General features: G+C 43.4%; 2 protein-coding genes across 2 annotated transcripts; one reads left to right on the top strand and one right to left on the bottom strand.

Moving 5' to 3' along the window:
* Nucleotides 1–570: 570 nt before the first annotated feature.
* On the top strand, nt 571–4,458 carry LOC123145074 (probable serine/threonine-protein kinase WNK4; the record flags this gene model as incomplete). The annotated part of the gene is given in 7 exon segments (XM_044564385.1): nt 571–1,126; nt 1,489–1,526; nt 2,222–2,449; nt 2,531–2,751; nt 3,061–3,218; nt 3,298–3,688; nt 3,762–4,458. Coding segments are annotated over 7 exon segments (1,811 nt in total), but the record flags the coding sequence as incomplete, so codon positions are not given.
* Nucleotides 4,459–7,161: 2,703 nt separating this feature from the next.
* Nucleotides 7,162–9,897, bottom strand: LOC123141635 (uncharacterized). The gene is made up of 3 exons (XM_044560727.1): nt 9,681–9,897; nt 9,421–9,571; nt 7,162–7,556 (listed from the first exon to the last, which is right to left on the bottom strand). The coding sequence occupies exons 1-3, from the start codon at nt 9,792–9,794 to the stop codon at nt 7,549–7,551; spliced, it is 273 nt and encodes a 90-aa protein (XP_044416662.1). The 5' UTR covers nt 9,795–9,897; the 3' UTR covers nt 7,162–7,548.
* Between the last annotated feature and the right edge of the window lie 2,247 nt (nt 9,898–12,144).

Below are 12,144 nucleotides of genomic sequence, written 5' to 3'. Positions count from 1 at the left end.
TGGCGTCTCGGCGTCGTCTTCCTTCTTGAAGGCGCTATCTTGCTCGCTCGTGGTGCCCCCGGTTTTTGGTTTTCGCGATGTTGGTATTCTCGCTAGTTTGGCTTTGCCGCTTTTGGTTCAGGCTTGATAGGTCTAGCTATGTTATATCCTTGTTCGGGCCGAGCATCCCTTGTCTTCCTGCTCCGGGCATCATGTTCACGCCTGCCTGCGTTCGTGTCATGTGATGTATCCTCTCTGTACTCATTTTATTCCTTCTAACAATGCAATGATATGCAAGCTTTGTGTATTCGTGAAAAAAAATAGACATCCGCATGCAATTAGGCAAAACGAGTGCTGCCTGGGATTGTTCGGATCTGTTCCTAACGCCCGATCAGTCGAAAGTTATTGCTGTCCTTTCTCAAATCAATGACAGGCTCCGACTCAAAAAAATAATCAATGTTGGCCAAAAAAAAGTAGGAGTATATCTGAACTTTGCTATCAAAATCCGCAAATTAAACAAGACACCAATCCTGTATCTTAACGGAACAGAATGTCAGTTACTATTTCCATGCCTCCACTTTTTCCTCCTCACCGCTACCAATCTCTCCCTTTTATTTCTCCTCGCCTCCACCCGCGCATCTCCGGGCAGCTAAAATCGTACCCTACCCTCGGTGGCCGCCGGCTCTGCCTCCCCGTAATCCCAACGTTGCAGCAGGGAACCCGCCGTGATGGGTTCTGCATACCCGACGGGAGGAGACTGACCGGCGGAGAATAAGGTGCTGCCGCAATCTGCCGGGTGCCGGGCAATGGGCGTCGCCGTGGGACAGATGAAGCCGACGTCGCTGGGCAGCCGCCCCCGTCGAATGCGGCCTTCGTATGCCCCCTTCTCCGAGCCCTTCACTGAACGCCAGGCACATGCCGCGCCGTCATCCCCATCCTGGCCGGCAGCGTGCTGTGCGTAGAAGCCCATCCCTCCCTCCGTCCAGCTTTCTCCACCGATCTGGCTCCAATTTTTTTTCTGCTTCCTCTCCGTGTTCGCAAATTCGTTTCTTCGTGAGGGTGATCCAAGATGGAAGTATTTGGTGATCGGGATGAGCCGACCGATCCTGAATACATAGAGGTGGATCCGACCGGGCGGTACATGCGCGTAAGTTTTCGTTTGGTGCTTTATTTTCTGATGATTGATCTCGCTTGGACTCTGATTTGTTTCATTGATGCCAATGTGACTTGACATTTCCACCCTGCGGTGAAACGAATTGTCGTTATAAAAACTTACATTTTTCAGTATTCTGTTGCTTCCTTCCATAGATAAACAATGCAGAGTCGTGCACATTGTGAGCAGTGCATCCTGTTTTATCAATAAAGGTCGAATTAGAGCTATGTTAGTATGAAAATTTTGCCCATTTGCTCATTCGATTATTAAAAATCAGCACAGGAGGGAGTACCTAAAATGATCAACAAAACCATCCGTGCCTATTGTATTGATCTGATTTTTTCCCCTTGTTGCAGTACAATGAGGTGTTGGGGAGAGGAGCTGTCAAGACTGTGTATGCCCTTACTATCATATTGTTTCATTTGTGTTTCTTTGTCAATTGATAGGTTGTCTCGTTTTCTTTCCAAACCTTAAAGATTGGCATAGTATTAGTATATTTTGTACTCTCTCCAATCCATATTACTTGTCACATGTTTAGTACAATGTACTAAAGCTGCGACAAGTAATATGGATCGGAGGGAGTATTATTATTAACAATGTCGCTCTAATTAATGTGTAGGTGTTAATACAGTGATTCATACTTTAGTTGCTAATGCACATGCTCAGTTTTAGGCTTATGGCCGTAGTGAAGGTACCCTTTGTCACTGTTCCACTTTATTCAAAATAACCAGAAAGGCCCCAGTTAAATTAACAGTAGTAATGTGGTACTCAATCATATCTTAGACTCCCGACAGCCTTTCTATAACCATATCTACCAAGAAACTACTTAGGAGATAATATAGGCTGAGCAACTTGGGTTTGAAGTGATTTGGACCGAGAGAATATCATCATTTCAGAATGTAGCCTCTCTAAATTGTTCTGGAGACTTGTGGTGGCATTCAGTAAATAGATTCATATCAGGTTAATGATAAATTGCTACGCAATTATAATGCTACATTGCTTATCTTTCTGTTTACTTTTTTACACATCTCTTCCGACTATTACATGGGTCTGTCTGTAACTTGTGTTTCATTCTTAATTTGGATTTAGTTACAAGGCATTTGATGAGGCCGAAGGTATTGAAGTTGCATGGAATCAAGTGAGCATAGATGAGCTGATGCAGTGTCCAGATAACCTTGAGAGGCTCTACGCGGAAGTTCATCTACTGAAATCTCTCAAGCATGAAAATGTAATGAAGTTCTACAATTATTGGGTCGATGATCGAAAGAAGACAATCAATGTTATTACTGAACTGTTTACATCTGGCAGTCTTAGGCAGTAAGTAATCATTGACCCATGCTCTGGTGCTACTTCCATCTTTTTTGAGAATGACACCATCACAACTTTGTGCATCTCTAGTTACCGACGGAAACATCCACGCGTTGATTTGAAAGCAATAAAGAATTGGGCAAGACAGATTCTTCATGGATTAGATTACTTGCACAGCCACCAACCTCCGGTTATCCACAGAGACCTGAAGTGTGATAATATTTTTGTTAATGGCAATCATGGACAAGTTAAGATTGGAGATCTTGGACTAGCTACAATTATGCTAACGCCTAAAGCAAGAAGTGTTATTGGTAATGATATTTTTGCTAGTTTATTGTCTTCCATGTTTGCTGAACAAATATCTTATGGTTCTTTGATCTTATGATACAACTTTGTATGTTATGGTTCCACCATTTGACATCTTTATATCAGTATAATCTTCTGCAATCCATGGTTGTTTGAATTGTGAAAACCAAGGTGGCACCCGTTCTCTCATTTAGACATGTTATTTGGTTGTGTATTTTCAACAACCCACTCTTAAGTTCTAACTACTTTCTAAAAAAATATTTTTTGCACCTGATACAACACTATGATATTTCAACTCTTCTTTATTTTGGTAGGTACTCCTGAATTCATGGCACCTGAGCTATATGATGAGAATTACGATGAACTGGTGGATATTTACTCCTTCGGTATGTGCATGTTGGAAATGTTCACTCTTGAATATCCATACAATGAATGCAAAAATGCAGCTCAGATTTTTAAAAAAGTATCCAAGGTAAGTGTTTTATTTATTTATATTCTAGAGTTGTGCTTCAATCAAGCATCTTTTCTGAATTACTGTCTCTAATCTTTAGGGTGTCAAACCGGCTGCACTGTCCAAAATTGTAAATGCTGAAGTTAAGAATTTCATTGAGAAATGTTTAGTTCCTGCTTCTGAGAGGCTGTCCGCGAAAGAACTATTGCAAGATCCATTTCTTTGCCCCAATAATGCAAATGGTTTTGCTAGCATTACGGTTCCATCATCAATTCCCAAAGCAGTACGGATCTCTCCGGAATCTTTGCACATGGACGTTGATACTCATGAATCTATGTGTGCTAGCTCAGGCGAGAAAAATGTCGTTGGGTCTCCACATAATTCCGTGTTGGAGTTCACGAGAACTAACAGAAATACGGAACTCAATCTAAAGGGCGAGAAAGTTGATGATAGTTCAGTCTCACTGGTTCTACGGATTGCTGATTTGTGTGGTATGACTTACTTTATGTTGTTTGGAACTCACATTACTATATTTTTGTGATATCATTGACTTTCTGTTCGCAGGTCAAGCAAGAAATATCCATTTCCTCTTCTACCTCGAATCTGACACAGCTATGTCTGTTGCTGCGGAAATGGTTGAACAGTTGGAGCTAGCAGACTGCGATGTTACTTTCATTGCTGATTTTATTGACCTTCTGATAGTCAATCTTGTTCCTGGTCGGAAACTGGCAAATGATGCAGCGATGAGTCCATATGTGGAATCTAAAACGTGTGGAAGTGAGCAAGTAACTATTTCCCAGAAGAACCCATTAGAGATGCCACCTGATTTTGTGTTAGTTCAAAGTACAATGCATCCTAAAGATATCAGTGCATCGCCGAATAAATATCTTGAATCTGTCTTAAGTGCAACTAACCTAGAGGGGCCAAAGTGCTCTGAGGGATCGGACTTTTCTGCGCAGCTTGCTGGGAGTTCTGAAAGTCCGAGCTACGATGGCACTGGTGACTGTGGGACTATGTACTGTGGTGGGTACAAAGAGGGAATCCACAAACTAGACTGCAACCATGTTCTAGGTGATGGGTCAAGGAACATTTCGATTTTCCATATAGATGAAGCATCACCCCCTTCGGAGCTGGTGAGTGGTTGCTCGTCAATTTCCATTACCGATAGTCAAGATGTGCTGAATGGGGAGCTTGATTTGATTGAAGTTGAGTACAAAGATTGGTTTGATGAATTAGCAAGGATGCGGGAAGAAGCTATGGAAGGAGGACAGGAGAAGTGGTTACAATATAATGATGTTTAAGTTCGAGTATCGTGTGTGTCTTGTCTGAAACATCATCGGAATGTCTTTAGATGTTCCTCTGCCTCCTGCTTCTACAGTTTTTTTTTTGGTCATGCAAATGTGAGTTATAATAATCGGTAGGATCATTGTCATCGATGTAGATTTGCACTGTTGCCCAGTGCGTTTATAATTAGTTAGTTCTTTACTAGCTCTGAGTTTTCCGAGCATTACAACTTTGATGTATCATCGGGAAAACGCAACTGTTGTAGATACACGGCTGCAGAAGTTTTCAGTATTGGAATGGATATTGCAGCTGAAACATTCGATCTTTGCGTGTTCGTTACATATATAGTTCCCCAATTTTTATTTTTATTTTTTATATGTAGTTCCCCAATTTTTTTATTTTATTTTTTGGGGTGGGCAAGGACAAGCGAGCTACTTATAAGGGTAAAAAAGAAGCAAGCTTTTTCAGGTCTGTTCAACCAAACTTTTTGAGGGTTAAATAGTGCACGCAGAGCAAAGTTCAAGGGGATCAAGTGGCTCATCCATAGCGCCAACAGAAAGAAGTACAGGAGGCCTTGGTCCTGTCATTTAGATGATTGCTCCTGTTGTGCATTTCATTTGTGTGCATAGTTTTAGATCAGCTGCAATGGCTGTTTTATATTATAATTGACAGGAATCCTGTCGCCTATTCGCACTGTTGGGAGGAGAGACGAAGGGGTAAGGAAGGGACAACTCATGGTGTTAGGAGAGCAGTGCTACGCAGCCGATGACTTTGCGTCCGATGCATGGACGACACTGTCTAATAATCGTCAGATTAAATCCCTCCATACCTATGCAACGTCAGATCCCATCATCGTCCAGCTGCCGTGCATAAAAGGTCGTGTGTGGAGCTATTCCAGTGTTAGGAACCAACCCTAGATTTTTTTACGAAAACACTAACGCCCACACGTGTGGGCGTCTGGCAACTCGCCCACACGCATGGATCCTCGTCCAACCAATTTTGCACGAATCTTGGCACGTTCTCGCAGCATTTGTGTGCCACGTAGGACTAAGCTGGTGTGTGGGCATTCATCCGGTCGCCCACCTGTCCTTTTTCACCACACGGGGGCTGGTGTGTGGGCGTTTAGCAATTCACCCACACATCAATTTTCACGCACGCAGAGGGGGCTGGTGTGTGGGCGTTTATCACTTCGCCCACACGCCCGTCTCCTCGCCCACACCCAAAGCTGGCAGTTGCCATGTGTTTCTGCAGGGTACATGGCAACTGCCCTAGCTTTGCTTGTAAGCAGATGGCAACTCTTTTTTATCCGAGTTGCCATGTGTTTTTGCATGGTACATGGCAACTGCCCTAGCGTGCACGTAAGCAGATGGCAACTCTATCTTTTACATGGCAACTGCCCTAGCGTGCTTGTGAGCACATGTCAACTCTCTCTTTTACCCGAACATGTTTTTTTGACATGCCTTTTTATAGTGTTACATGGCAACTGCCTAGTGTTAGTGGGTGACGACTCCTAAAGTTTTGAAATCATGGCAACTGCAGTAGACCAGACCATACATGGCAACTGCAGTTGAGCAACCATAGCAACTGTAGTTGTCCGACATGGCAACCGAAGTTCAGCGACATGGCAACTGCAGTTAAACGAACATGGACGAGGGTCTGGACCATGGCAACCGCGGGACACGCTGTGACTGTCACGCGGGGCGTGCGGGACCACGAGGTACGAGGCCTGACGTACGGAGCGTGTGGGCGTTATCTATTTCGCCCACAACACGCATGTGAGAGGGACCGGGAGGGAAAAAAGGTGTGTGGGCATTACTTGTTTTGCCCACACGTAGGTGTGTGAGCTGTTTCTTTTATACACCACACAAAATGTGTGGGCAGACCCCCTAATATCCACACGTGTGGCACTTATCGGCGTCCTTTTTTAAATCCTAGTTGGTCTTTTCCTATTTGCTCTTTTTAGCACAATCCACTAGGTTTCTAACGAAGAAGCAAAACTAGCTAGATCGTGGGCTTCATAATTTGAGCCTCTTTTTTCATGGACAAAATTACACAAGGTAAAGGAAGAACTAGGGGAAATGCCTAATGGAGCTCAAGCTCCATGGAGCACTTTGAAAACTTCAAAATTCAAATTTGAAGTTTCAAAAAATTCTGGAAAAAAATACAGGTATACATATGAAGCCCATAAATTCAAAAACTGACTTTTTAAGTTTCAAAAAAAATTCTGAAATAAATACACAAGTACTTACCAACGTACAACAATGGGTGTAAAATAAATTTTGTTTTCATATGAGCTGTACACAAAAACATCATGTACTTTTATAGTGAAGTGAATAGTACATGTGCTAGATTTTTGTGTAGCTCGCATAAAAATTTACATGCAAAGTAGAATACATCCACAGAAGCTCGGGTCGCGGCGTGGACTTCAATAGTCGGTTCTTCACAGCGTGTCCGAGTTGCTCTTCCATGGGTTGCTTGGTTGCTTTGAAGTCAGAGCTGTGGTGGAGCGGGCCCATGTGTCTGCTGTAGCCTTGAAAAACGTCTTATATTTTGATATGGAGCGAGTATTTGTCAACAGGGGACCAGAGTGCCATTGTGGGCCCGCTGATCCCCTTGCCTTCATTGTCTTCTCGACCCCTAACCTAAATTCATACAAGTTTCAAGGATGGAGAATGGAAGCTATGCAAGGACTCAAAATCATACCCATTCTTGTGCTGGTTGAATAAGAAGAGTATTCATACAGCAAATCAACACCTCTAGCGCACGCTCACACACACACAAAAACATCTCCATACCAAAAAGCCTGCAATGTCACATAAAGGAAGTGTCCAATTAACAAACTAACATTGAAGTGAGCTTCTCCGGCTTCTGCACTGTCAGATGTATATCACTTTACTTTGCACAAGATTGGTGGCTTTTGGCAAGTTGTGTGCTGTAACATAATTTGATCAAAGAAGCTCCACATGTTCGCATGTCCAGATACTCTTAAGTTTCACAATGCTTGTAGATATTGTACTAATCGAATCTGCATCTGCCAAAAGTATGTTTCTCCATTGTGTCAATTTGGTCATGTACCTGAAAGCGAATGCATCATATGTGTATTAGCGCAGTGTTTGGCAAAATATGAATTCCGCTCCAGGTTACTCGTGTAGACAGCCTGTTGCAATTTTATATAACATTAGCCATGTTTACAACAAAGTCATCAAAAGGTTACAGCAGACACATGCTGTACCATAGTCATGTCCGCCAAATTGCTTTTCACACAGACAAGCACAGCTAAAAAGATTTTTACTTCACTGTAAAAAGATAAATTTTGGCCTATAAAATTAAGCATTCTCAAAAGGCTCTTGTAAAAAAAAGGAATTAAGCAAGTCAACGCAGTAAGTACAACAAGCCAATCTAAACACGCCAAAATGAATATTTCCTGCTATATATGTTGACACTATAAAAGATATCAACTACAAAATATAAAGCTTTTTGTTGGTATCAGCTGATATAACTGAAGTTTCAAAGAGAGGAAACATATTAAGCAAGGATCCTATTAACTTGAAACTAACATTACTTGTTCTCCAAACATTTTATTCTGTCATTTCTATTTTTCCTTCTAGGATCGTATGGATTTTTTTTCTTATATTTTTCCTTAAAAAAAAAAGCAACCTGGCTTCCTTTATTTACCTAATCAATTTATATTAAGGAACAACTCCCTTAAGAATATTAAAAGAACAACCTAAAACTTTTAAAATTAGCCCCCTTGGACAATGCCAGAGCTGGAGGCATGGCAGACGAACACTTCTATGCCAGTGCCCAGGCTGAAATGTGAGCACAAAGGCATTAAACTTACGAGTAAATCATATTATGGTCCCAAAACTTGACCGGCAGGTTCAAGTAGGACACTGAACTCTCAAACTGCCTATCTAGGCCACTAAACTAGTTTTAAGTGGATCACTCTAGGTGTCAACTAGTTTGGCAACCTATGTAGTTTCCATCCATTAGCAAAGTCACTATTATCGCAATATACTTAGCTGGCCTTAATTCCTTGCTCTCATTGGGTCCCTGACATGCAGAAATTTATATAAGGCCAAGACTCTAGGGAGGCTGAGTGCAAATTACAGTGGCCAGGCCCGTCATCAGGTACTAACCAAGCATAGTGGCATGAGTGAACATGCCATGTCATTTGATCTGTCACACAAAGGATGCCATACCAATTACCTAGAGAGAAACATCTCAAGAAGTTTAACGACCTAGACCTGCAGTTTGGGAGTTCGATAATCCAAGTTAGGTGACCGCAGCTCAATGTACTACATGGTTAGAAAAAGGCGCTTAAGCACGCCTAGGCTCTAGGAGATGCAAAACACCTAGCACTTAAGCATGCGCTTTTGTTAGAAAAGCACAAGGCGGTGGCAAAACGCACAATTAACGCCTACCGCTTTTTAAACTTTGTTCCTAATAACAAGTGTAGATTTACCTTAGGCATGGCACCACCACGCAGAAAAAGGTGACACAGGGTGGTGGCTGGTAAGCAAGTGTCATTCTTAGAAATAAGCTAGGGTGTGAACTTTAAGAAAAAAACTGTAAAGAAAAAGATTACTAATGAAAAATCCTAAGCTACATTTGCATTACAAAACAACTACACTGCACTTCGGGTAATATATTTCAATATAGTGCAATTCACCGAAAGGAAGATGTGAAGAAAATCTCCTTATTGGTGTCAGAACGAGCAACTCTATTGACAACAAAAAATTTCAGGGTTGCAACAAAAAGGAAAAAAAAATCATAGCCCTTCTTTCTTTTTCTGAATATAAACGCCGGAAGAAAGAACAACAATTGATAATCCCTAGTTATGCACACAGTTGAGCGGTGAGGACAATCGATTATCCCAATAGCTAAGCAAAAGAGAAACCCCGCAAAAAAAAGCAAAAGAGAAGGGTGAAGAGCTCACCCTCAGTCTTGGGGGCAGATTGCTTGAGCTGACCATCGGCCTTGGGCTCGCCGTCAGTCTTGGGGGCCGATTCCTTGGGCTCACCGTCAGTCTTGGGGGCAGATTCCGCGGACTCCACCTCCCTCTTGACCAGCCTCGCCTTCTTCACGATCTGCGCCAAGCGAGGGTCACACCAACAAGCACGTCAACACAACTCGACCGAGGCACCAGAGTAAAAAGACGCGAGGGACGAGGAAGCGGAATTGGGTTTGAGGGCAGACCTTGTTTTTGATGGGGCAGACGTACGGGCAGGTGGGGCAGAAGAGGCGCAGGCGGTGGCCGCCGGTGGCCGGCTGGATCTGCAGCAGCATCCCGCACGCCGGGCAGAAGTCCATGGCCGCTTGCCGCACTTCTCTGCCGCTGTGCTACGGTCGTCGGCGGCTCTGCGATGAGTTTTTTTTTCTCTCTTTGATTGAGACAAGGCTCTGCGATGAGTGAAACCCCACTAAAACCCTATCTATGACCAGGGTGGGTGTTTCCAGCCCATTAGTATTGGGCCGACCGTGTGAACGGCGGTCGAAGTTGAGGCCCACATATTTTGTACATGGAATTATGGGAATTCACTGTGCTCCCTTATTTTAAAGCCCTCTCATTCAATTGAGGTGTTCAACTTTAGATTTGATTTAAAATTTTGACCTCGTCAACTATTTCTTAACGAGCCCTCTCATATAGATGAGGTATCAATTTGAGATTTGATTCACGATTTTGAGTGGATCAACAATTTCTCAAATTAAGAGGTTTGATGCTTCTGAATTCATTGTATTAATTCCACTTCCTACTTGCAGTATGCTTCTTAATGATCCCGGCTCATGATTTAATTGCCATGTATTTAGCTATTGAGCTTCAAAGTTTATGGTTTTACGTGATCGCGACATTAAAAAGTAAGTCTGAATTTTCCATGGAAGTCGGCTCAAAATATTTGATCTTAGGTGCATTTCCCTCTGGAAGGATGTACAATGCTTGGAGGGACAGAAGTTTTAAGAGAAATGGTCTCTTTTGATGGGCACTTAATCTATCCCGCATTTTTTCTAAGGAATCATCGGAGAAGAGTTCTCACACCTGAATATATTACTAGAGGTGCCATGCCAAGAGAGAATCGTTCTCTTGTTTGGCCGGTCCAGTTTATAAGAGCATCTACAACCAGACGCCTTAAACCGGTCTCAAACGTCCAGACGGGCAGACCAGTCATTGACCGGTCAAAAAAACGACCAACTTGGGCGCCTCAAATCGGCCTCTCAAATGTCTGGGATGTCCGACGTGCCTCATATCCAACCCAAATGTAGGGAAGATATGGGGCGGCTCGAGCGCACCCGGGCGTGTCCGCCATGTCAGACCGGCCCACCGCCGCCCCCACTATGTCCCCACATAAACCCCAATCTGGAAACCCTACACTCACTTCGCTCCACTCCATCTCTTCTCCACCCCTTCTCTAATTCAATCCAAATCCCATCTTCGGCCACCGCGTCGAGCTCCGGCAGCCGCTCCGATGGCTTGATACGTCCATTTTGCATCATGCTTTTATATCGATATTTGTTGCATTATGGGCTGTTATTACACATTATGTCACAATACTTGTGCCTATTCTCTCTTATTTTATAAGGTTTACATAAGGAGGGAGAATGCCGGCAGCTGGAATTCTGGGCTGGAAAAGGAGCAAATATTAGAGACCTATTCTGCACAACTCCAAAAGTCCTGAAACTCCACGAAAGTTATTTTTGGAAATAATAAAAAATATTGAGCGGAAGAAATACGTCAGGGGGGCCTCCACCTGGCCATGAGGGTGGGGGCGCGCCCTACCCCCTGGGCGCGCCCCCTGCCTCGTGGCCCCCCCGTTGGCCCTCCGGTGCCCATCTTCTGCTATATGAAGTCTTTCGTCCGAAGAAAAATCATAAGCAAGCTTTCGGGACGAGACTCCGCCGCCACGAGGCGGAACCTTGGCGGAACCAATCTAGGGCTCCGGTAGAGCTGTTCTGCCGGGGACACTTCCATCCGGGAGGGGGAAATCATCGCCATCGTCATCACCAACGCTCCTCTCATCGGGAGAGGGCCATCTCCATCAACATCTTCACCAGCACCATCTCCTCTCAAACCCTAGTTCATCTCTTGTATCCAATTCTTGTCTCAAAGTCTGGGATTGGTACCTGTAGGTTGCTAGTAGTGTTGATTACTCCTTGTAGTTGATGCTAGTTGGTTTATTTGGTGGAAGATCATATGTTCAGACCCTATATGCATATTAATACTCCTCTGATTATGAACATGAATATGCTTTGTGAGTAGTTACGTTTGTTCCTGAGGACATGGGAGAAGTCTTGCTATTAGTAGTCATGTGAATTTGGTATTCGTTCGATATTTTGATGAAATGTATGTTGTCTATCCTCTAGTGGTGTTATGTGAACGTCGACTACATAACACTTCACCATTATTTGGGCCTAGAGGAAGGCTTGGGAAGTAATAAGTAGATGATGGGTTGCTAGAGTGACAGAAGCTTAAACCCTAGTTTATGCGTTGCTTCGTAAGGGGCTGATTTGGATCCATATGTTTCATGCTATGGTTAGGTTCACCTTAATACTTTTGTTGTAGTTGCGGATGCTTGCAATAGAGGTTAATCATAAGTGGGATGCTTGTCCAAGTAAGGACAGCACCCAAGCACCGGTCCACCCACATATCAAATTATCAAAGTACCGA

This window comes from Triticum aestivum, chromosome 6D (assembly GCF_018294505.1).
Source record: "Triticum aestivum cultivar Chinese Spring chromosome 6D, IWGSC CS RefSeq v2.1, whole genome shotgun sequence".
Lineage (NCBI taxonomy): Eukaryota > Viridiplantae > Streptophyta > Magnoliopsida > Poales > Poaceae > Triticum > Triticum aestivum.
This window is presented reverse-complemented; position numbering and strand designations above follow the sequence as displayed.

Excerpts from the sequence above, each read along its gene's own strand:
- LOC123141635 (XM_044560727.1), bottom strand. The coding sequence starts at position 9,794 with ATGGACTTCTGCCCGGCGTGCGGGATGCTGCTGCAGATCCAGCCGGCC. Across the intron at positions 9,572-9,680 it reads TCTGCCCCATCAAAAACAAG|ATCGTGAAGAAGGCGAGGCT; the intron begins GTCTGCCCTCAA and ends CGCTTGGCGCAG.